At 41.1% G+C, this 25,512-nt stretch overlaps 1 protein-coding gene across 4 annotated transcripts in view; it reads left to right on the top strand.

The window, feature by feature from the left end:
• Window positions 1–25,512, top strand: part of Arhgef28 (Rho guanine nucleotide exchange factor 28) — a 361,317-nt gene that overhangs the window by 253,748 nt on the left and 82,057 nt on the right. For all 4 annotated transcript variants that reach the window (XM_045133599.1, XM_045133602.1, XM_004651536.2 and 1 more), the window contains 9 exons: window positions 1,356–1,563; window positions 4,431–4,542; window positions 9,334–9,376; window positions 11,919–12,042; window positions 12,528–12,660; window positions 19,758–19,813; window positions 20,638–20,686; window positions 22,935–23,079; window positions 23,160–23,287. In XM_045133599.1, coding sequence (XP_044989534.1) covers window positions 1,356–1,563; window positions 4,431–4,542; window positions 9,334–9,376; window positions 11,919–12,042; window positions 12,528–12,660; window positions 19,758–19,813; window positions 20,638–20,686; window positions 22,935–23,079; window positions 23,160–23,287 — 998 coding nt within the window. The remainder of the gene's footprint in view (window positions 1–1,355; window positions 1,564–4,430; window positions 4,543–9,333; window positions 9,377–11,918; window positions 12,043–12,527; window positions 12,661–19,757; window positions 19,814–20,637; window positions 20,687–22,934; window positions 23,080–23,159; window positions 23,288–25,512) is intronic.

Here is a 25,512-nt window from a genome sequence, read left to right as displayed (position 1 = left end):
CTAGATCCTAAGATATTTGGGTGCTGAAGTAAGGTGAATTGTGATGCGCACCTTTGGATCTTGTGTCCGATGCCAAAGCAAAGCTCTTTAATGAGTTCTTGGGGAGAACCCCACTTTGGAATCCCTCGTTGATATTACTCATGGCCTGTAGCTACTGCCAGGCTTGAGTGCCCCTCTGTGCCCATGAGATGGTTTAGGATTAGAAACTCCTCTACGATTTGCAGTGGGAGCTACTAAAGGCATGCGCCACTACACCCAGCCCATTTTTTTTTTAAATTAAGTAGAAATTTTGTGTAGACACACGTGTTGGTACCATCATTTCCCTCCTCCCTGTCCCCACTCCACTGAGGACCCTCGTTAGGTGGATTGCTGGTATTCACCATGGAGTTGTAGGTTATAAGTTGTGAGCCTAATTTTTGTTAATAACTCAAATGGGTTAGTTCCATGTTTCATCATCTGGTTGTTTATAGTTTAAAATCCAGGCGGTTTTACTAGGTTGTGTTGGATTAAAACTTTCCCTCCAGAACTGAAACAAACAAGAGAGAATAAACTTTAGAAACGGTCCGTGTGTTACCATGCTGTGGAACACTGCTGGCCTTGCCGTTTGAGCGGTCTAAAATGTAAACGTTATGGCATGAATGTGGAATGTGGAAGGGCAAATTCTTTCCTTTTAATCTTACGGCCACGAAAGGTAAATAGGGAAAGAAAGGCGGTTGTCAAGCAGAAACATTACCTGGTTCTGAGGAGCCATTTGCAATAAGTCTCTGCAAATGATAATCTCATGTGACACTTGTTTCTGACCCTTGTCTTATCCCAGCCTTGAAGTGAGCACTTCGCACGTCTCTCCTTCCTCCCCACTCTGCTTCCAGCTGGGGACTGCTGAAGGAGCGCCAGCTGTTTCTTTCCACCTAAGATACGCACTCACACACGCTGTGTGCACACGCATGCACACGCACCCCCTCCCCCAACACACACTCTGATGTGCAAACCGCCCAGTGGCTCTGTACCATCTGCAGGGTCAGCTTTTGTACAGTTATTCTATGGGGCTCGTAACCACAAAGCAAAGGTTAGCATTCTCCCCAACCTACTTTTATGAAGTTATTGGAACTGCTTTTGCTAGGTAAAGATGTTCATTTCGGGGAAAAAGAAAATTTTGTTTATAAAGACACTTGGAGAGAGGGAAAAATAAAAACTGAAAATCAGTCGTAAATGGCTGCACATTGTTCAACCAACAAGACAATCTGAAGTCAGAGAAATAGAAGCCAGTGTCTGTCTGTCTCCCTTTCTGCTTGCCTGCCTGGGAATCTGTCTGTCCGCCCTCTGCTTATTGGATGATTTACTCAGTCCGTTCTCAGTTCCAGCCTCGATGCCCTGGTGGCGGACAGTGAAGGCGAAGGGAATTCTGAGCAGCCGCGTGTTTTCTATACTCCAGCATCTCAGGGGTCCTCAGGAACTGGGGTTCACAGTGGAGATGAACTGGACTCTTTTGAGACCAACACTGAATCAGATTCTAATATCTCCAGGACGGAATCACTTTCTCTGTCAAGTAACCTGCATTCGAAGGTATTCTCACTGGTGTTGGTTCAACTTAACCGTCCATGTACAGAGTGTAAATATATCCATCCCTATCTAAAAGACAAATTCCGTTTCACTCATACTATTTTTGTGGGCAGGATGGAGGGACTCTGGTATCTGCTTAAACCTGCCCTTTTAATTTCTGTGATTCTGTTTTATTATTCCCAACTTTTACAACGGTTGTTCATGTTTTATTAATTTACAAGGAGTATAATATTCCATGTTTCACACACTTGGAAAATGTTACCATTTCACACAATGCTTCCTATCTTCTTTTTATAAGCAGAGGAGAGGGGAAAAAAAACCCCGGTAGTATTGAGTTTTAAGTAATCACTTGTTTTTCTCACATCCAGTTTTGCCTGGTCTTGGTGAGGAGTTAAGTGATGTCAGGGAGGCAGAGGGGATTGCTTGCAGAGCACCCCTGGCTTCTTGAACTAATCCACAGAAATGTGAACCCTGGCACATTTTTCTGGGGTGCCAGTTTTTCTATTGGCAATTCCATGTGTGCATTTCATTTAGTTGTGACTGGTTAAATAAGCAAAATATGAATACCTTCTCCCAGTCTTGCGGAGAAAGGCCTTCTGTGTTTGAACACATGTTTTTTTCATATTTGATTTCTGTTATTGTCTTGTTTTTCTTTCTTAAATCCATTGACTACTGGGAAACAATGTGCACAATGCCAAACCTTCTACCAGGAACATATGGTTATTAAGATAATACCTTATTGTTTTAGCATGTGGCACAACATGAAATATTTTTATGCATGTGCAAAATATAGAATATTGTCATAATCCACCTAGAACATAAGTAGTGCTTTTTTTTTACATTTTTTTTTCTTTTGCGAAAATGAGGTTTTAGAGGAAGAGAGTTCTGTCTAGGAGGCCCCAGGTTGAAGTGACCAGAGATCCTCTATCCTTTCCCTCAGCTCTGAGACCTGTAGAGCTGTCATTATCTTTTGAATATGAACAAGGTCAGGTGATATTTCCAGATAATAAGAAACATGTGTGGGGATAAATATGATCAAAGGGACCTCGGGTATCATTGTGAGTATTGACACTAATTGGTTTTGAACTTTGAGTGGAATTGTGAAAACTCATTATTCCTTGGAATGAAAAATAGTCCTTTGTAAAATGGTTTCATGTTGTTCAGTTTTTAAGAAGAATCCATCCTATAAAGTATATTTTTGCTTTGCCTCTGTAATTACCCAGTGTAACTTTGCCAGAAAGTTTTGGACAGTTTTCAAAGTTCCACTGTCACAAACAATGATTACCATGCATGTCTTAAATGAAGGGGATAGCTTTTGGCTAGGGTCCTTTGTGACCTGCCCCCTGCTAGGGTTATAGGACAACTCACCATCCAGTTACAGCATGCAGGCCCAGTGAGCACTGCTCCCAGAGAAGAGAGCTTGAGCCAGGGCACTCTGCATCCGGGTGAGCTTCTGTGTTCAACTTTCCTCTGGACTCTCTAACCAAGGAATGCAGTAGCCATGTGTTTTCACTCAGGGAAAGCAGAAGAGACTCATGCTTGTGAAGGACAGTTTCGGATGGCGTAATGTTAGGAAGGGATTTTGCGTTACTTTCTTTCAACCCTAACCTTAAGGGATATCTTAAAAATGCATGGGCAGGATTAATCTTATGGGACAGGAGTTGGCGACTACAAATGGCTTCAATGGAGTTCTGTTGCATATCTCGCAAATAATTCCTGGAATATATGAGAAAACCATGTTTTAATTATCCTGCCATCTTGTATTGTCATGTGTGTTGAAAAATAATGATAGAAATGACATGTAATTGGGGAAATAATAATGTGAAAATGGCAGGCCATTAAAAAGGAATAATATTGAAGTTATATAAATCACTGATATTCAAACATCACTCCAGGAAGGAGTAGACGGAAAGTCTATTGGAAAATGAGCACACATGAAAAGGTTTTGTGTATGGGCCTGTGCATTTTCCCCTAGAGGCTGCAGTTAGCACTGTAACTAGCCATCTGGAAGCTTACAGATCTCTTACAACAGCGAGTGCATATTTCTCTACCTTCAAATAATCCTTTAGGATAGAGATCTTCTTAGATGACTTTGTGTGAGTGCCACAGTGTAAAGCAACAAACTAAGTAACAATTCAGGTAAAAAACAAGTTAAATTCATTGTTGAGCATTCAGAGAAAAAGTCATTTAACTCTATTTTTCATTTTTAACCAAGTTGACATGACAGAATGATACTTTTATGTGTATAGAAATTTTTTCTAAAAGCTAACGTTTACTAAAGTATTCAAATAGAGAACATTTTAAAAGTGAGAGGCAAACAGAAACAAATAATTAAGAAAAATTGCCAGGCCTGGTGGCACAAGTCTGAAATACCTGCTACTTGAGGGGCTGAGACAGAAGAATCCTATGCCTGGGCAACTTAGCAAGTCTCTAGCTCACAGTAACAATTAAAAAACGGCTGGAGAGATGGCTTCGCAGTTAAGGAGCTTACCTGGAGAGCCCAAGAACTCATGTTTGGATCTCCAGGTCCCCTGTAAGCCAGATGCACGGTGAGACAAGCATGCAATGTTACACATGCACACAAGGGGGCGCACACATTGTAGTTGGTTTGCAGAAGCTGAAGGCCCTGATGCGCCCATTCTCTCTCTCTAAAATAAATAAATACATTTTATAAAATGAAAAAGTAAAAACACAGGCAAGAGACATAATTCCAGTGGAAGAGTACCTAGCTAGCATTGTAACCTGGAATCAAACCCTAACACAAAATAAACAAATGAATAAATACATAGTAGTCAGACATTAAAAAAGAAATGTTCAGGCTGACTCCATTATTAAAGATAGTGATTTAGTAATACAACGATCTCTTTTAGGAATCGTTACTTTCTGGAATCCGATCTCGTTCTTATTCCTGCTCATCACCCAAGATCTCTTTAGGAAAAACTCGGCTGGTGCGTGACTTCACAGTGTGCAATGCCAGTGACGGTAAGCAGATGTAACGTTTGGTTTGAATTCATTCCATTCCAGGGCAGACTCTCAGTTACTCTAAGTACATAAAACACACAAGACTTGCAGGCGCATTTTGGTGCTATTTCCACAATTGATTTTTCTATGCCTAGGAAAATTCTTTCTTCATTGGATATTGATCAAGTCACTGATTTAATTTTGAGGAAATTACACACTTTTGCACATCTCTCTGTTTGAATAAAATAATTTCCTCCTGGTCAGTGGAAACAAGAATTGATTTCAGGAATATTACTGTAACGGCTTTAGAGAATTTCATTTAAGTAACTTATAAAAATTACTTTTGTCCCATATAAAAAGTGCTGGGAGACAGTACTTCAAAGACAGAGCATTGCAAAATGCAGTTATTTTTTTCTTTATTTAGCCAGAAACTTTGGAGAGTTGAAATAACAACATAGTTGCAATACAAGAGAGTGTATCTCGGGGTGTTTGTGTTTTTGGTGGGGGGATGGTGGCAATGTAAGCAAACAAAAATATTATACTTATATAACGAACTTTTAACTAAAACATAGCATGCCTACAAAAGGATTCCAATTATACGAGTAGATTTAATTTTCAAAAGCAGACTCAGATGTATAAATAGAATAATTATGGGCAACTTAAAGCTCTGATTATAGCTACTCTTCACCACTGCCCTCACCGAAAACTTGACTTTGAAGTAGAGCTACTTCATGCTTTCTAAAAATAAAATATGGCACGATAAAGTCACATTTAGAAATATTCATGTCAGTGTGGAATATCATTTTAATGGCGAATTTTAATTTGTTAGATAATGCGTATCTTGTTTGTTAGCCTGAAAGAAAGCGAGATGTGTGCCCAGGTATTCTGTTTGCTCAGTGTCCAATATGGAAAATAAGATTCATTTCACTTTCTTTTTCCCCCCTTTTTTCTCATTCTTATTTTATTATGCTTTTATTACTATTTGGCATTCTGTGTCACATGGAGCAATACTGAGAATCATCATGAGCCATCATCTGAATAATCTTCATGCTTGGAGCTGCGATCCTAAAATAATGACTTGTGTTTGATAACTGTTCAATAATACACGAGATACAGAGCCAGCGCCCCTTTGTGGGCTTCCCCTCCTTTTCTGGGATACATTATTAGAACACAGGGACGATGGAAGTTAATTTTAATTTTTTTCATTTTGGAATGAGTAGAATCTAAAACAAAAGTTTTCCAGAGAAAATTAAAAAACAAAAGAAAACATGTGCAACTGCTACAAAGAAGACAGAGGGAAAAATGTGGATTAAATTCACTTTGGATTGTTTTTCCTCATGAGTTTTTCCTGGGTCTCCAGGTCTCCTGACCTTTAAGTTAGGGTTTTTTGTTGTTGTTGTTTGTTTTTGTTTTTTTAAGAGTCAGAGAGAGAGCATGAGTGAGAATGGGCACACCAGGGCCTGTAGCCACTGAAAACAAACTCCAGACGCATGTGTCACATTGTGCATCTGGCTTATGTGGGGCCTGGAGAATTGAACCTAGATCCTTAGGCCTCCCAGGCAAGTGCCTTAACCACTAAGCCATCTCTCCAGCCCTAGGTTAAGGTTTTTTAACAGCAACTTGACACCTTAGTAGCAGCCCCATCTGGTGGCTTAGCTTAATACTGGTGTGCTTTGGGAAGCATGCTTCTGTCTTCAGGCAGTGAGCAGTAGCTGTACCTTATCTTTCTGTCTGTGGTTAAGTCAGAATTCCTGAAGCTTGAGCATATTTGACCAGATGTCTGAAAGGAAATTGATTGGTAAGGAAAAACTACCCTAACATTAATTGTTAAACATAAACCTTAAAACTTTGCATTTGAATTAGAAGGAATAAAACGCAGACGTCAATTCTTCCGTTACTTTTCATTTCTGTAAAGAAAGGTTTGTCTTTTAGGCAGGATGTTTACAGACAGGGCTAGTTGAATGAAGTTTGGTACCATCTAGAAGATAAGAATTAGGTGATCTAGGTTGAAGTGATTCGCTAACATACAAAGTTTTCTGTGGACAGAATCTGTATGTTTGCCAAGATTTGCATTGCTACCTTCCATTTATGTTTTATGTACTTAGAGTAACTGAGAGTCTTTTTTGGTTTTTCAAGGTAGGATCTCACTCTAGCTCAGGCTGACCTGGAATTCACTGTGGAGTCTCAGGGTGGCCTTGAACTCACAGTGATCCTCCTACCTCTGCCTCCCGAATGCTGGGATTAAAGGCGTGAACCACCATGCCCGGCTAGTTTTCAATTTTTTTTTTTTTTTTTTTTTTGAGGTATGATCTCACTATAGGCATGGCTCACCTGGAGTTCATGCTGAAGCCCAGACTGGCCTTGAACTCATGGCAATTCTCCTACCTCAGCCTCCTGTGTGCTGGGATTAAAGGCATGTGCCACCACACCAGGACTGCATTGATACCTTTTAGATCAATCAAACCCATATTGCTATAAAAAGTAAATTACCTCTTAATGAAGAATGTATAATTTTAGCTGTTTATACAGTCAAGACACAGATGTGAAAGTCTGCCTTGTTCAAAGATATAACCTAATGATTCATTGTCTACTTTGCTTCCATGAATCAAAAGTAAATTGGCCTTTGTATTGCTATTAATTCTCTTTTGATGGAAAATTCTCTCTATTTGAACAGGTTCCAAGACTCCCTTTGTCCCAGGGGGAGGTTCCATTTCATGAAGTCTATTTCATATATCCAAACTTAGGGTTTTTCAATCCTTTTAATTTTTTATGTGTTTATACATATTAGTGCTTGTGTGCATGCGTGCGTCTGTGTGTGCATGTGTGTGTATATATGCATTCTTATAAAGGCCAGCCATTAACATTAGGTATCTTAATTGCATTCAACCTTATTTTCTTGAGACAGGTTCTCCTATCAAACCTGGAACTCACCTGTTTTTCTAGACTAGCTAGCCAAAAAGCTCTAAGACTCCTCCTTCTTCCACCTTCCCAGTGCTGAGGGTACATGCACACATCACCCACCACATGTAGATTTTACATGGTTGCTGGGGATAAACTCAGGTCCTCAAACTTTCACTACAGGCATCATCTCCCCAACCCCTAATCACTTCACTTTTTTTTGACACATTCTCTCTTTCTTGCTACTTCCTAGGAGCTATTAACTATTTCTCATGCCTTTTTTTTTTTCGAGTTAAGAGTACAGTGGTGGTAACTTTATTACTTAATGTTTGTATACAGAAAATCCAGTTCAATAATTCATTTTTAAAAATTTTTATTATTTATTTGAGAGGGAGAGAGAGAGAGAGAATGGGCATGCCAGGGCCTCCAGCCACTGCAAATGAACTCTAGATGCATGTGCCACCTTGTGCATCTGGCTTATGTGGGTCCTGGGGAATCAAACCTGGGTCCTTTGGCTTTGCAGGGAAATGCCTTAACTGCTAAGCTATCTTCTTCAGCCCTCAGTAATCCCTTTTGATACCTTGTAGGTTGCCATAGCAAGTAAAACTGTCAATATTGATATCATAATTATAACCTCAACAAAGTGGACAAAGCCATTATATATTTAAGAATTTGAGGGGTGAAGTCAACATACTCTTGAAAGCTACTGTGAACTAATGGATAAAATCCTCTCAGATTGTGTCCAGCTTCCTGAGTCAATTCTATTACTTTGTGAGTTTATTAGCTCTTTCATGTTTTTGGAATTCACTCTATTTATAATATGGATCACTGTTAACTTTTTATAACAGCTGTAAAGTCAAAGCAGATTTTCTGTTACGTACAAATAGTGCCAAGTACAACACAGATATTTACACAGTTTAGGGGATATTTATATATTCTCTGCATATAGCTGGACAATTCCCATTTACACACGAATTTCACCTCTTCTCCTCTCTGGATTGTGTTGGCAAAAGATTTGTCCTGCTGTGTAGATGGCGTGCTCCACAGTGCCTCCTCTCCCCTCTCTCCTTGTCTAAGTCAGTGTCTGCTCCATCCCTGTAGCAAGGACTCCAGCTCCCTGGAAACAACATGGTCTTGTTTGCATGAACCTGCTCTTCTACCTTAAACAAGCCCAACCTGAATGGTGGTCCCTCTTTCCCATGAGCCACAAAACACATCTCTGCACTGGCACATTGAGGATTTGTAATTAGACAGTGTAGCTACATTATAATAGGCCTTTCCTCATTCTGGCCTTCAAAACTTCCTTTTCTTTTAATTTTTTTGAGGTAGGGTCTCACTCTAGCTCAGGCTGATCTGGAATTCACTGTGTAGTCTCAGGGTGGCCTTGAACTCATGGTGATCCTCCCACCTCTAGCTCCTGAGTGCTGGGATTAAAGACATGTGCCAGCATGCCCAGCTAAGACTTCCTTTGAATTTTGCTTAAAAGCAGTGAAAATACATATTGATTCTATATTTTGAGGAAATAATGATATGAACAAGAGATGATTAATAAATAAATAAATATTTTTTTAAAAACAATGAAGTCCTGGTGAGAAATAACCAAAAATATGCAGCTCATTTTCTGCACTTCTGGAACATATCTACTTCCCTTTGCAGATGCAGACTTAGTTCATGAAATCATAAAATCAGCCTCTTCCCCTTCACACTAAAGAAAGCAACAATACCCAGAGCCATTCTTTACTTATATAAGATTGCTTGTTTCCTCATTATAATCTAACTGGTAGTATTTTGATGACAAAATATGGTTAGTAGGTGCATTTCAGAATACCACATATATGTAATATAATATATAATAATTTAATGCATAATTTTTTTTCTGTCTTAGATGTCATTTTCTTGTTTTGTGTCTTGTAGAGCAAAGAGCTTATAGCTTCCCAGAGCCACCAGGAGAAAAAAGGTACTTTACAGTTCCAGTTTCCATGAGGTCTACCCAATGTGTTTTGGAAAATGTCTGCACCACACTTTTCAGATCTTCCCAGTAGTTCTGAGTTTCTATAGAATACAAAAAGAGCCATTCCTTACCCCGTGGTTTGTATCAGCATAGGTCAGACAGAAATCTGCTTTAATCCTTAGACACGTAGGCTGCAAGACCCAGGGTAGGATGTTGTGTTTGGGGGTTATTTTCAAGTCTGAACACCTCTCTCTAGGAGTAGTTGAGAGTCACCTGCTGCAAAAAGGCACCAAGTTTTTCCTAGGTCTGTCCAGGACAAGAGTAGCTGGCCCATGGGAGGGCATTGTGGAAAGTGCAGAAACACTCTTGCTGTCTCCCTGAATGGATGCTTGCTGAGCAGAGTGAGGTTTGAGGCAGGAATGACCCTGAGCATTTCTAGCTTCCTAGTCGATGCACAGGTTGGAAAGCTTGAAGCTTAAGCTTCTGTTTTTCCTAGAAGGCAAAACTGTTGTCACAGTCAAGCTTGGGAAGCAGACCAAGATGCAAGAAGGATTGCTGGGCTGTGTTGTCTTCAATAACTGACTGCACATGAGTCACAGTGGACAGGAGCCCCAGGTTACTGCTAAGCAAATACCAGAAATGGCATTCATGTTTGGCCTTGATAGACCATGTGCAAAACAGTAACATGACCTGAATTTTTGTGATGTGAATGCTAAAGCTCTGGAATTTTTAAATATAGACACCAAGATAACTGTTTTGGCTTAAATCTTTTTTTTTTTAAGATTTATTTTTATTTATTTATTAGAGAGAGAGAATGACAGAGAATGGGTGCGCCAGGGCCTCTAGCCACTGCAAACGAACTCCAGATGCATGTGCCACCACCATGTGCATCTGTGGGACCTGGAGAATTGAACCTGGGTCCTTAGGCTTTGCAGGCATGTGTCTTAACTTTTAATCCATCGTTCCAGCCCTGGCTTAAATCTTGGAATGAAGGTATCAGTAAGAGAAAGCCACCTTTGGCTCATTTCTTTTTTTTTTTTTTTAAGACACGAATAGAAAATTTGCAAATGTTACAAACATAGACTAAGAATGCCCTTAAAAGAGGAAATGATGATAAGATAGCATTACGGTAGACGGGGGTGATGATAAGTAGGTGTACTAATAACTGATACCAATTGGGTGGCTTTTTTGTGTCTCATGCTGTTTCAAACAGCTCTTATTAAGTAGCTCATCTAAGTGATTTACTTCTGAATATCACCTTGGTCATCAGTTAGATCAGCTCTGAAGCCATTGGACAATCTTTTTCTAAATGTAATTTTGAATTTGAACTCGGAAGTACTAAGACAGAGCTTGGATAAGAAGCTTTGTCATGATACATACAAGTAGTTATATTACAATGTGGAAGGAGTCCTAGAAATAATTTAGTCTAAGCCTGCCAATCAGATGAGGTTTCAGTGAAAGCGACATTTTCATAAAATGTAATGTGCTGTGTATTACCTATATGGCTGCTGTTAAATATTTCCCGGAGACAAATGTTAGCCTCTAATGCTGAAGGAAAGAGAAGTTGAGGGGTAGAGGAGACTTTAGTGAGGATATATTCACTATAGAGATAATCTACCAAAGTGTTATGTATTTTGACATGATAGTTTTTGTTGTTTGCGGTTTTAAAGAAAGGGTCTCACTCAAGCCCAGGCTGACGTGGAATTTACTATGTAGTCTCAGGATAGCCTTGAATGCATGGTGATCTTTCTACCTCTGCTTTTTGTTTGATTTTTTTTTTAAACTGTTCTCTCTCCTTTCCCAGTCATAGTATTAGAGAAACAAGATTATTAGAAAAAGTTCTATGGAGGAGATGCAACATTTCATAGCTTGGATTCCCCATGTCTTCAGAATTGGTTTCATGGATTAGAGGAAGAGAAATAATGTTGAGTTTGTTCACGGAGTGGGTCAAGTTACTTGGAGCTTGTGTCTTGTAGAGTCTTCTGTCCTCTGAAGCCTGTCTGAGTGTGAAAAACTGAACGCAGAGGCACACCATCTAGTTCTTGGGCTGTACACACAAGGGAAGTGTACGTCTGCTGAGTGCCATTCCTGTGTTTCCAAAGTAAACAACATTCAGTTTCACGTTGTCTGCTAGACTTCTCTGTGTCCTAGGACATTTCTACTAGTATATTAAACCGGGAGATGAGTGTTTTCTGAGTAAAATTATGAGAATAAGTCTTCCTTTATTGTGCTAGCATTTCAGTCTGAAAAAAATTTCAGGAATATAGAAAAGTTGACACAAGTAAATATTTATTTCTACCATGTAGATTCTTAGTTGTTAACATTATTAGGTAGTTGCTTCATAGTCATGCATCTGTAAGATATATTTTTAATAAAAAGTTATTATTTTATCTTTACAGCAGCAATGTAAACACTAACCCTATCTATTCACAACCATACAGATGTTTGTACAAATATATGCATATATATATATACAAAATATATGTACTTGCTGGTCTTTATTCCTCCTTGAAGCCTATAAGCTTTGACAACAGATTCTTTTTTATAGAATTCAAGAGGAAGAATGGGATAAATACATCATCCCTGCCAAAGCAGAGTCTGAAAAATATAAAGTAAGCCGGACTTTCAGCTTCCTCATGAATAGGATGACCAGCCCTCGGAACAAATCTAAGGTAATTCAGAATCTTCACCTATTTGCTACAACATGTAGATGACTTCATTCCTGAGCACTTGGTGTAGTTTCCACTTGCCCTCTCAAATTACTTACCTAAGACTTTCTGTACACTTTTCTTAAGGATGATTGTCTGAGTCATTAGAAATAACCAAAGCAGGGCTGGAGAGATGGCTTAGTGGTTAAGGTGCTTGCCTGTGAAGCCTAAGGACCCATGTTCGACTCTCCCGATCCCACATTAGCCAGATGCACAAGGTGGCACATGTGTCTGGAGTTCGAATTTGGCGGCTGGAGGCCCTGGCTTTCTCTCTCTCTCTTTCTCTTCCTTTCTCTCTCTGTCATAAGAAAAGAAATAACTAATACAACCCCATGCTGGTACATGTTGGTGCTTGACTTCTGTAGGGAGGCCGGCTCACAGTGTTTTTTTATCCCCCCACCCCCTTTGCATTTCCCTCCACTTTCCTACTGCGACTGCTGCTTTGGAAGATGAAAAGCAAAGATACCAAAGACAAAGAAAAGCTGAGCCGACATCAGTTTGTCCCAGGAACATTCTCTGGGGTCCTACAGTGTTCGGGTTGTGATAAGACGCTGCTTGGGAAAGAGTCACTCCAGTGTTCCAGTAAGTTCTCCAACCTAGTGTGTGTATGGTAATGTCTGCACTCCCCAGCCCGTAAGCTCTCTGAGAATGGGGCCACTGCTAAGCACGTTTACACAAACCTTTGAGGGCCTCCTGTATGACTGAATAATGTTCCATGCAATGCCCTGTCAGAGTGAGGGTCTACTGTCGACATGGATGGTTTCCTTGAGCCCCAGGCTTATCTACTTCACTGCCGGTGGTCACCCCTACCCAGCAGCTCAAATGTCACACGCCTAAAACTGAGCTCTTGATCCCATCTCAGGGCCCACCTACAAGCCAGCCCTCTTATTCTAGCCAGGTGTTCATGAAAACATTTAAAAGTATTTGTTTATTCCTGTCCTCCTCTCCCATCCTACATCCAACCCCCTCAGCAATCGATCCTTTTGGCTCCATTTTCGATATAGCAAACCCACTCATTGCCTAACCTTGCTGCTCCTCTCAGTGTGGTCTAAAGCCGTCATGCAACTGGTCTCTGTGATGTTTACCTGTTAATGGCTGTTCCTAAAGCATCATCCAGAAAGAACTTCAACAGCAACTTCCTCTTCTTCTTCTATTACTTCTCCTTCTCCTTCTTCTTCCTCCTCCTCCTCATGGTAGTAATGAAAAACTATTCTTTTTTATGAGTGAGCGAGACAGAGAGGGAGAGAGAGGGAGAGAGAGAGAGAGAGAGAGGGGGGGGGGAGAGGGAGGGGGGGGAGGGAGGGAGGGAGGGAGGGAGAGAGAACGGGCATACCAGAGCCTTTAGCCACTTCAGTTGAACTCCAGATGCATGTGCTCCCTTGTGCACATGCGACTTTTTGTGCATCTGTCTTACGTGGGATCTGGAGCATAGAAAATGGGTCCTTAGGCTTTGCAGGCAAGTGCGTTAACCACTAAGCAATCTCTCCAGCCCCAGCCCTAGGAAGAATTTCTTTTTTTTTCTTTTTCCTCGTCCTCCTCCTTTTTTTTTAGAATCAACAAATATGTATTTACTAAGAGTCTGTATGAAATCCTTACTTAAAAAGAGCCAGGTAAGATCATCAAGATGTACTAAATTTTAGATTTCAGAACTAACTCATGGTCATATATCCAGGTCAAAGCTAGCCCCTACCCCCCCCCCCTTTTTTTTGAGGTAGGGTTTCACTCTAGCCAGGCTGAACTGGAATTCACTATGTAGTCACAGGGTGGCCTTGAACTCACCCAGGAAGAATTTCTTAAGGCACACATAGATAGCCGTCTATGTCTCATGGCTTCCAGTAGCTTTCTCTACCCCTTGAGAAAAGGCAAACACCTTACCTGACCTGACCCAGCTTCTTCTCCCCTTTCCCACTCTGCTCTGGCCCTACTGACACTTCTCTGTTCTTCCTGCGCGGCCAGGAGCAGTGTGTTCCTGCCTTGGGGTCTTCCCCGTCTTCTCTTTGCCTTCAAAGTTCTTTCCTCTCTTAGCTGGCCACATGAGTTGCTCAGATAACACCTCTCAGCCCAGGCTGCCCTGCGCTGAACCTTATACTTCCCTTATCCCAGCCACCTCACGCGATGATGTTTGCCACCATCTAGCTTAGTACACAGTTTACATGCTGATTTCCCTGTCGATCTCCCTCACCATAAGTTCTGCGAGGGCACTTGTGACTCTTCACAGTTCCTGCAGCATCCAGCACAAAGCTGGCCCCTGACGTTCATCCTACTCATTTACTGCTGAGGCCTCGGATCTGTCCATCACCTCAACGTAAACTGGAGTTATGAGCAAGATGGCAGTTCACATCTAGTACAAGTGGGTATGACAGACTTATAGTGGAAGTTTGGGAAATTGTTGAAAGTGCTTAAGATGCACAGCTATTAAAAGTCATTGCCTGGGCTGGAGAGATGGCTTAGCGGTTAAGCGCTTGCCTGTGAAGCCTAAGGACCCCGGTTCGAGGCTTGGTTCCCCAGGTCCCACGTTAGCCAGATGCACAAGGGGGCGCATGCGTCTGGAGTTCGTTTGCAGAGGCTGGAAGCCCTGGCGCGCCCATTCTCTCTCTCTCCCTCTATCTGTCTGTCTCTCTGTGTCTGTCGCTCTCAAATAAATAAATAAAAAATTTTAAAAAAAAGTCATTGCTTTACCCACCTAGTTCCTTTTGTACTTGGATGTGTTTTTCTTCTCTTTCTTTTCTTTTCTTTTTTTTTTTTTTGATGAGAATATCTTGGTCGATACATTTAATTAGGATTGCTTGCATCAGAAATGGAGGGAGGTTATTTACCGGAGCACGGACAACCTATCAGTGGGCACACCACTGTAGACAATGTTTCCCTCTCCCCCAGAGGCTGTAAAGGTTGGACGAGTGAGGGTAATGGGGGTGAATATGACCCAAACACCTTATATACATGTATGAAATTGGCAAATAGTTTAAGACAAATAAATGAACTAATTAAAGTCATTACTTTAGGGCTGGAGGGATGTCTTAATGTTTAAGGCTCTTGCCTACAAAGTCAAAGGACCCAGGTTTGATTCCCCAGGACCCACATTAGCCAGGTACACAAGGGGGCACTTGCATCTGGAGTTTGTTTGCAGTGGCTGGAGGCCCTGGTGCACCCATTCTCTCTCTCTCTCTCTCTCTCCCTCTTTCTCTATCAAATAACTAAATAAATAAAAATAAAATATTTTAAAGTCATTACTTCTAAAATGTGCCAGGATTTAAAGAGGATAAAAGGCTTAGGTAGAAACTTAAAACTACCTAGAATTTTTCCACCTACAAAAATTTGTTATTAATATTTCTAGCCATAAAGATTTCATTTGAAAGCTGGACGTGGTGGCGCACGCCTTTAATCCCAGCACTCGGGAGGCAGAGGTAGGAGGATCACCGTGAGTTCAAGGCCACCCTGAGACTACAGAGTTAATTCCAGGTCAGCCAGGACCAGAGTGAGACCCTACCTCGAAAAACCAAAAAAAAAAAAAAAGATTTCATTTGATAGTAATGTCAACTATATTTAGTCATCTCTCATTGTATACCTAAGTTACCTAAGTTTTTCACAACATAAACGCACATCACCTTGCACACATCTCTGTCACAGTGTTGATTATTCCTGTAGATTAAATTCCACAATTAGCATATGTGCTAGAGTGTACACTTGAATGCTTTTCTTTTTATCAATTATTTTTAGATTTCATTTTGGGATATATAAGGCTTTCCTTGGGGTAGAGTATTTGTGGTTTAAACTTTTATTAATGTTATGTTTTTATATGATTAGAATATGACCTGGGCAGTCTCTGTTGTTTTAGGTAGATATTCTGTGGATGTGTTTTTGTTTTTAATCATGAAGGTTAATATATCTAATCTTAAAAGCAGATCAGATATAACATGAAACAATACATTATATAAGTATTCAAAATCTTGCTGTTATTTTTTCTGATATATCTCATGTTGCTGATTTGTATGTCTATAATATTCTGCTTGTTTATCAATAGGTTTTGTGCCTTATATTTTTCTATACCATTATCTGGTGCACACATGACATCTTCCTTGCAGATTGAACTTTAATCAGTATGAAGTTACACTTTGATGCGCTTTTGCTCTGAGTTCTACTTTGTCCAAAGTTAATGTCCCTTGTTCTTCCCTTTCCTTTGTATTTCCTTTCATAATTTCTACGGTTTTCCTTTGGGAATTGTTTAGTTAAAGGTAATCTGTAAGGTAGCTGAAAGATCTGATTTTATAACAAAGGGCTCTCCTCATCTACATTGAGTTTTCCTACTTCCAAGCATCTTTGATAGTTTCTGGCTGTTTTCCTTATGTCTGGCTCAGCCTTTGTAGACCATGTGGTGTTTGCTTTTGTGTTCTGGGATTTGGCAAGATATTCTCTTTTTATATCTGCTAATGATAGCACTAAGGCTGTATAAGGCTAATAATTTGATTTTTTTTTTACTGCTGTTTTTCTTATATTAACCCTGTTAGCTCAGCTTCTGTTAGCATACTGGATTGTTATAGTTTCACATTGTTTGTTTAGTCTTTCTTTCGAGAGTGATTGTCTGGCTCAAGGGAATGTGGTTTTGATTCAGTTCTGTTCATCTACATGCTTATAAGTTTTAAAACATTCTCCTCCTCCTTTATTCCCTCTCTTCTCTCTCTCTCTTTCTTTTTCTTTCTGGGGAGGTGAGGCTATTTTTTGACATAAAATGTGTGTGTGTGTGTGTATGTGACAGGGGTCTCATGTAGCCCACGTTGACCTCAAAATCACTATGTAGCTGCCTTCACCTCCTAAGCATTGATATTACAGGTGTGTGTCACTATTCTTGGTTTTATTTGGCTCTGAGATGAAAATCAGGGCTCTGTGTGTGCCAGGCAAGCACTCTACCCACTAAGTTTCATCTCCAGTCCCACTCTTTACTTTACACCTTTAAAAACGTTTAGGTGCCAGGGAGATTTCTCTGTGGTGAAAGGCACTTGCTTGCAAAGCCCATCGGCCCAGGGCTGATTCCCCAGCATCCGTGTAAAGTCAGATGCAAAAGTGGCATAAGCATCTGACATTTGTTGTGATGGCAAGAGACCCTGGCATGCACACTGGCATACACACACATGAAAATAAATAAATAACATATTTTAAAACTTTTTCTTCAGCTAAATTAGTCAGTGAATTTTGGTTCATCTCTCAGTAGCTAGAATAGCATCGAGCAGTTTCTTACCCTTTAAGTGCCTGCAGTTATATCTTTCCTTTTGCCCAAGAAAAAAATAATGTACCTGGCTTCACAAAACCTTGGATCAAAACCAAAACCTTGGATCAAAACCTTTCTGCAAGCTGGGCATGGTGGCATACACCTTTAATCCCAGCACTTCGGAGCAGAGGTAAGAGGCTAGCCGTGAGTTCAAGGCCACCCTGAGACTACATAGTGAATTCCAGGTCAGCCTGAGTTAGAGTGAAATCCTACCTCAAAAAACAAAAACAAAAGAAAAAACAAGCAAACAAACCCTTTCTCCCTCACAGCTCAGTCCACATTTTCCAATCCAGTTGAGCACTTACTATTACCATGGGGAGTCTATGGCCCGCCTGACCCAATTCCTATGTTGGTAATTTCCCTTTTCCACTTATATATGTGAGGATGGTTATGGTTTGAATCACATTGATATTGTAAGAATGGGTCTATAGATGGGTGCCATTTAGTTATTTTTGTTAGAAAGGAGATATTTGCATCTGCCCTTGCGGTTGCCTTTCCAACTTGGTGACATTTCTTTTTCTGGCATAACTTTGTCACTGCTGTGATCTCATTTTTCTGACTTCTCTGGGTAGCTGTCATTTTGCATATCTGTCATTGTATGAAATCTTCTAGTTTATAATCATCCCCTTCATCTTTTCCACATCCTGGAATCTTTCAAGTTTAACTTCACAGCACTGCTTTGAGATATAGATATATATATGTATATATATATATATATATATATATATATATATATATATATATATATAATTTTTTTTTTTTGGTCACATGAATCCACGTCAATGGAGTTGAAAATCAGTTTTTGCCTTCACCTTCCCCGTAGCCCCTGCTTGTCTCACAGGCTCCTCTCCTCCACCGGTCTCTGCTCTCATTCTGTGTTCTCTCCATGCCTCTAGGGCCTGATTTTTTAAAAAATAAATTAGTTATGTTCACAGTGTGTATACAGTCATGTTGTTACCATCGTTAGCCTCCTCCCTATCCGCCCCCCTCTGCAGGGACCCTCCTCATTGGGGAATGTGGGTCATGCATTGTGGGGTTAGCCATCAGTTATGGGGAAAAAGCAACGTCTCTGGACATAATGTCCCAACATCGAATTTCCCTGAGTCATGTTGGGTTCATTTTAGGTCTACTTCAGTGAAGAGGCTGTGTGTCTCTGGATCTCTGGTTTGATAGTGTTGAGTGTTTTCTGTGTCTATATCCTTCACCCTTGTGCTGGTACCAGGTTTACCAAGAAAGCAGCACTCTTGCTCATTTCCCCAATTCCTCTATGGTTTCAGCTGGGGCCCTGGTGAGGAGCGATGGGCTGATTTCTCTCCTCAGGATCTGCATCCATCTGAAGAAGAGAAGCAAATTCTCCAATGGAGAGTGAAGTCAACACCAGATAGATGGGATGACCATTATTATTTTAGAGAGAATTTAATAGGTGTAGGCCCTCTTGTCGCCCACAATTGGTGGGAGTTTGATAATGGAGAGTGGGCTCAGTTTTTGGATCTGGTTCTGACTTGTTTCCCAGCTCCAGCTATGGGTTCTGTTCCATTGAGTGGACCAGTTAGCCAAGCCAAGAGTAGTTGATTTACCACCATGGCTGTGTGCCACCATTGCATTTGTGTGAGCATCAGGTCAGGTTGTTGGCTGCTCAGTAGCTTAGACCATGAGTTGCTTGGACAGTTGTTGGTCATTTTCCCCCAGTCGCTCACGTAGCTCCTTCTGGCACTAGACGCGCTAACTGTCTGGGGACCGAGGGTACTGTTTTATTGAGGCTCCGTCTTCTGTCATATCCAAAGCCCATTTCAAATATCTGCGTTTCATCTCTGTTTCTGGACGTCATACTCAGTGGTTAGCTCTTCCTGTGAGTGTCTCCTGGAGCTTTGTTCTGTGGAATTTCACAACTTCTACTTTTTTTCTTTTCCCTTCTGTTTACCTGGTCTGTGCTGGTAGGAATTCCGATTGCAGCCTGACAGTATTTTTTTCAACATTGATGTGAGCTGGTTTGCTTTTCTTTTCCATCCCCCGAGATATTTTACCTGGTGTTGGAGTAAGTTGCTACCAGCCAGGTATGGGGAATCTCTGAGGATATTCAGCATAGAGTAGGAAATGAGTTGTCAGGAATCCCTCAGGATATACTGCACTGAATCGGAAATGAGGTGTCAGGAAGACCCAGAAGGGTCTATTGTACCCAGTTGCAGGTTTTATAATGGATAGGTTAATTGCAGAATATGGAAACTAACTCTAAGGAAATCAAAGTTGCCAACAGTATGCTTGAGCTAGGGTGGGGCAATGAATGATTGAAATACTTGTTAAGTTTCCAAAATATCTATAATTCTTTGTGTCCTTTTTATAATAACCAGTAGAAACTCAATGTGGATCTTACGCATGAATTCAGATGGACATTTTTGTATCTTCCCCTTTATTTCAGACTGTAACACAAATGTACATAAGGGTTGTAAAGATGCCGTACCTCCATGTACCAAGGTAACCTCTCAGACGCTGGGGAATATAACATGTCTAGCTCACTCGCTTCATGTTATCTGTGGAGATTTAATTTTCTTTTATTGCTGTCTGGATTTATTTCCAAAGTGATTACTGCAGTGATAGCACATGCTTAAAGTATATGTCTATTTGTTTAGCTGTCCACTTTTAGCAATAGAAACTTCATTTATGTTATATGGGGGAGGATGCAAGGGGGGATAGGATAGGCTTTCTGCCAGACATGCTTGGTTTACCAGCACAAACCCTGAGCCTTCATAAATGAACAAATAAAGCTCTAATTCTCAAACGCTCGCCAGTGTCAGAATTAGCTGGCGAACTGTTAAGTCAGGCGTCATTAATGCTCCTAGGACGTCTGACCCCGGAGGTCAGGGTGGGCACTGAGAAGGGGCACTTACAAGTTCCCCCAGGAGGCAGCTGCTTCTGAGAGCCCGCTGCACCAGAGGAGGGTTCTGTGCCTTCCGGTGGCATGGTAAAGAGGAAGGCGTTTGGGTTCAGCGAGAGACTTGGGAGTCCCCAAGTTCTGTTAACCGAAATGTACGTTGTGTCAGGTCACAGAGCCAGGGTCTGGCCATGTGAGTGGAGACCTCTGCCTTTCTCAGGGCTTTTAAAGATAAGGTGCCCTGCCCTCCATTATTCCATGGCTCTTTGTTCTATTTCATGTTTTTGCTTTGCATTCTCTTTTGTTTGAAATAAATGAGATAACAAGTATGATGTAGATAAGAACCCGTTCTTTGTAACTTTGCACATTCCTGTGGCCCAGTGCTACTTTGATCTCATTTTTATGTGTTTCTAATGTTCTTTACTAGAAATTCCAAGAGAAATATAACAAGAACAAACCACAGACCGTCCTTGGAAGTAAGTGATGTGGGAAAATGACAAGAACTTTAAAATTTTTTTAATGCATACCATACATTTTTCCATCATAAAAAATGCCTCCTGCTTTTGTTTTCGCATTTGTCTAGTTATTTCTTATTCCATACCATATGCTTAGCATAATTTTTAGTTATACAAAGAAGCCAAAAAGGATATAAACTATACCAGCCTTATTGTTTCTGCATTGTATACGGTGCAGGATCTTTTGAACTACAGGGAGTTATAAAGAAAATGCATCGTCTATTTGCCTCAATTCTAAGATTGTCTAGTATTTGAATGTGTTCTATTGATTTGATAGCTTTTGGGAGGAGAGACCCTTTATTAAATGTACGTGGTTTTGTGCTTCTCTATCACACATCTCTGTTTGTGATAAGAAAGCAGGTTCATCTACCTAAATGCATAATAAATTATTCCAAAGAAATACAAAGTTTCATGGAAAACAAATCTTGAATTTTGGAACCTACTGACTCTCATGAGACACCGTTGTCCATTTTTTTGGTGATCTGGTGCATTGATGAGCTGTGTCTGAGGCTGTAATCCCATTCAAACCTTTGAGGTGTGTAGCAGACAGATTCAGGTTCACTGAGATGAGCTTCAAGACCAGGCACAGTTATGGAGGCAGGGATATATATTGAAGCTTACAGATCCAGGGGAAGTTCCATAATGGCAGAAGAAGCTGGCCTGCCTTCACAGGTCCAAGCGGAGAGAAAGAAGCACAAGCCTAAAGGTCAAAAGCCATAGCACACTTCAGGAACTCCAGCTAGGCACACTTTGCATATCTTTAGATTGAAACCTGAAACCCACCACCACACCTAAAGATCCACCCAGTGACATTGCCTCCAGCCAGGTAGTGAGCAGATGCAAACAACAAACAATTAAGAATTGAATATATTGGGGACCATCTATTCAAACCACCACAGGGTGATAGCGAAATAACAAAGTGCACTGGAATTTTGTTTTTCTGTTTTATAACTTGGTAGTTCTGTTTTTTCCTGAATGATATATTGCTGAAATTGAAATGGCTTCTCTTGAACATAACTGGCGACCTTTGACATTTCTTCACCGCACATGCCAGAGCTAGTCACACCGACATTTCACAAGTTTGCAAATCCTTTGCTTTATTGTAAGAGATTTCACATTTTTTTTTTTCCTACCTGAAAATGCACGATGTGTGTCAGGAGCTTTAAATGCATGGTAACTTTTCGTGTTAGTGTTGTAACAAAGTATGACTGATATTTTGAAAGCCATTTCAGTTGGGATAATTAGGTATGCAAGTCATGGTGACTTGCTCCTGGGGGTGAGGTTCCGCAGGGTTAGGTGGGTACAGGCAGTCAAAGCTTACTGCCTTCCCTCAGTCTTAAAAATACATGGACACCAGTTCCAAGATGCTCCTTTCCATAAGGTTAAATGGAAAGTGAAAAGAATTTTAGAATTTATAAAATAGAATGTCCTATAGTCTTCCTCTTTGTGGGATTTATATATGTATAAAATTCTTTGTTATATCCTGAGAATTATATATTTCACCTTTTTGTTTGAGAATGTGTGTGCATATACATAATATATATAATATTATTATAGATACATAATACATATAATATTATTATAATGTTATGAAGCTATAATATTATGAAGGTGAATTAATTTTTAGAGAGGGATTTATAGTTCAGATTGGTGCTTTTCTGCCCATAACAATTTAGAGACGTGTGGAAGCATTGTTTAGTGTTGATAGGAGAGTGAATAACTCAGCTGGGTGGCAGCTCTCATTTGCCTGAGATGTTTTGCCCATAAGGAATGGACTCCCTAGCCTATTATTGCATCCCGCTGACCTGCTCCCTGGGTGTGGATGCTTGTTTATATGCACCATGTGCATTTTGGTCGCAGTGCTAATAACACCCTGTATCTCCTTAAGGCTGTACAAGCCATGGTTTATGGAAAAAGCTGACTAGTGTTTCCCCATTCCATTTTTTTTTTTGCTTGCTGATGTCACCCGAAACACCCATAGTCTCCAAAGAGAGATGGTGGAAGCAGGCCTGTAGCATGGATAGGAGAAGGGTGTGAAAAGGAAGGGATGGTTGAATACTTCCAGTAGGTGACAGTGAGACTGGTGACTAGCCTGGGCGTGAGACACATGAAAAGCGGCTGTCTGAGGGTTTACCTTTCTAGACTGCAGTGACTTCCTTTTCAGTGTATGCTCTTGAGAAACACATGTAAGTGTTCACTGTGATTCCAGCTTCCTCAGTGAGAGACATCCCACAGCCCGGGCTCTCCTTACACCCTTCCTCCTCCATGCCTATCGGATTGCCAGCTGGAAGGAAGGAAGCTTCAGGGCAGGTCCATCCACTGTCCAGAAGTGTTCCCGGCCCAACCTCGGACAGGTAAGACGCAGAGCGCTGCCTCACCTTCATGGCTTAGAGAGGTTGTCCGAGCTAACTCCTCTCCTCTCCCGCCTCGCCAGCTTCAGGAGGTCAGTGACATCCTTGGAGTCTGAGGGTGACAGTAACAACTGGCGAAGCAGGTCTCACTCCGATGAGCTGTTCCAGTCCATGGGCTCCTCGCCCTCCACCGAGTCCTTTGTGATGGAAGGTGAGGAAATTCATCGGCACTTTCCTGGGTCTCTGAATACTTGCTGAAAGGGATCCTTTCGTGGGAGAAGTAAGAAGGACGTGCATTCTTCTTTTTTACAAGTCGTTTTAATGGATGTACATGTGTGTTCATGTACATATGTGTAAATGTGTATGTGGAGGCCAAAGGGTCATTTTGGGTGGTGGTGTCAGGAATGCTGTCTGCCTCCTTTGAGACAAGGGTCTCTCATTAGCCTGGAGCTCACCAATTAGGATAGACTGGTTGGCCAGTCTCCCCGGGATCCCCCTATCTCTGTACCTGAAGTGATGGGATCATAGATGTACACCACTGAGCCCAGCTTTTGAGTGGGTGCTGAGGGTCCAAATCAGATGGATCTGAGCTTCACCATTGGAACTGTCTTTCCAGCTTCTCATTTTTTCTTTTCTTTTCTTTTCTTTTCTTTTCTTTTCTTTTCTTTTCTTTTCTTTTCTTTTCTTTTCTTTTCTTTTCTTTCTTTTCCTTCCTTCCTTCCTTTCTTTCCTTCTCTCTTTCTTTCTTTCTTTCTTTCTTTCTTTCTTTCTTTCTTTCTTTCTTTCTTTCTTTCCTTCCTTCCTTCCTTCTTCCTTCCTTCCTTCCTTTCTTTTTTTTAAGGCAAGCTCAGTAGACTGGCCTTTTTTTGTTGTTTGTAGTTTTTTTTTTTTTTTTTTTGGTTTTTCAAGGTGGGGTTTCACTCTAGCTCAGGCTGACCTGGAATTCACTATGTAGTCTCAGGGTGGCCTCGAACTCACAGCGATCCTCCTACCTCTGCCTCCCCAGTGCTGGGATTGAAGGCGTGCACCACCATGCCTGGCCTTATTTATTTATTTATGTGATTGAGAATGAGAGAGAAAAACAGAGAAAGAATTGTCACTCCAGGGCCTCCAGCCACTGCAGTCGAACTCCAGATGCATGCATCTTCTTGTGCACATGTGTGACCTTGTGTGCTTGCATCATTTTGCGCATCTGGCTCACATGGGACCTGGAGACTTGAACATGAGTCCTTAGGCTTGGTAGGCAAACACCTTGACTGCTAAGCCATCTCTTCAGCCCCTCTTCTTTTTGCTTTGTTTTTTTAAAGAAGTCTAATCATGGTGTCTATCTAATATGGGTTCTACTTCTTTGTAATCTTAATTTTTTTTAACATGTGTACATGTGTGTAGTGTGAATGCATGCATGTGTGTGTATCGGCCAGAAGTTGATGTCAGGCCCTCTACTCCTCTTCACTCAGGTTTTGAGACAGGCCTCTCTCATTGGAACTCACTGGATTTTCTAGACTAGCTACCCAACAAGCCCCAGTGATTTTTCTGTTTCTGGTTCCCCAGTGCTGGGCTTATAGGTGTGTACTACCATGCCGTTTTCACATGCCCACTGAGGATCCAAGCACAGCTACTCATGCTTGCTGCCCCCTTAGCCATTTTTCCCAGCACGTCTGACTTTCCTCAAAAAGGAAAATTTAGCCCTGAAGGACATAATCAGATAGTGACTAAGGAATAGGGCTGACTTTTTTTTTCTTTTCAAGGTAGGGCCTCGCTGTAGCCCAGCTTGACCTAGAATTCACTATGGAGTCTCTGGCTGGCCTTGAACTCATAGCAATCCTCCTACCTCAGCCTCCCCGAGTGCTGGGATTAAAGGTGTGCGCCACCACACCTGGCAGGGATCAATTTTGAAAGAGACATGTTCCTGGTAGAAGAGGCCATGAAGACACTGAAGAATAAAATACATTGTGTGCTTATCTTTGGAACCATTTTACAGCTATCGAGGGATTGGGGAAGAATTCTATACTAAACTGTGTACTCTGTTGACTTATGAAGGCTGGTCTTGGCTGGGGCACTGCGATGCCTGTCCCCACCTATTGCTTCCTACCTCTAGAGGAATAAGAGCGCTGCAAAGTGTGTTTGATCTGGGGAATTGTCTTCTGCTTCCAAGTGACCTCAATAAATGAAAGAAAATCAAATGGAAGGAGAGTAATGACAAGCCTGAGGTGTGGATTCTGTGTCAGGAAATGATTTCTTTAAGTCCATTTCAGGTCATCTTTGCTGCTGTTAGGAGCTTGCTAATGAGGGATGTGTAGGGCAAATTTACTTTTCTGGAAGGGTATTTGTATGTTTAATTTTATCACAAAAAAATCTTTTACTCACTTACGATAAATCCTCACACTGTGCTTTGTGTCTTGCCAAGCTGAGGGCTAACCGAGCAGACATGTTTAA

This window comes from Jaculus jaculus, chromosome 14 (assembly GCF_020740685.1).
Source record: "Jaculus jaculus isolate mJacJac1 chromosome 14, mJacJac1.mat.Y.cur, whole genome shotgun sequence".
Lineage (NCBI taxonomy): Eukaryota > Metazoa > Chordata > Mammalia > Rodentia > Dipodidae > Jaculus > Jaculus jaculus.
This window is presented reverse-complemented; position numbering and strand designations above follow the sequence as displayed.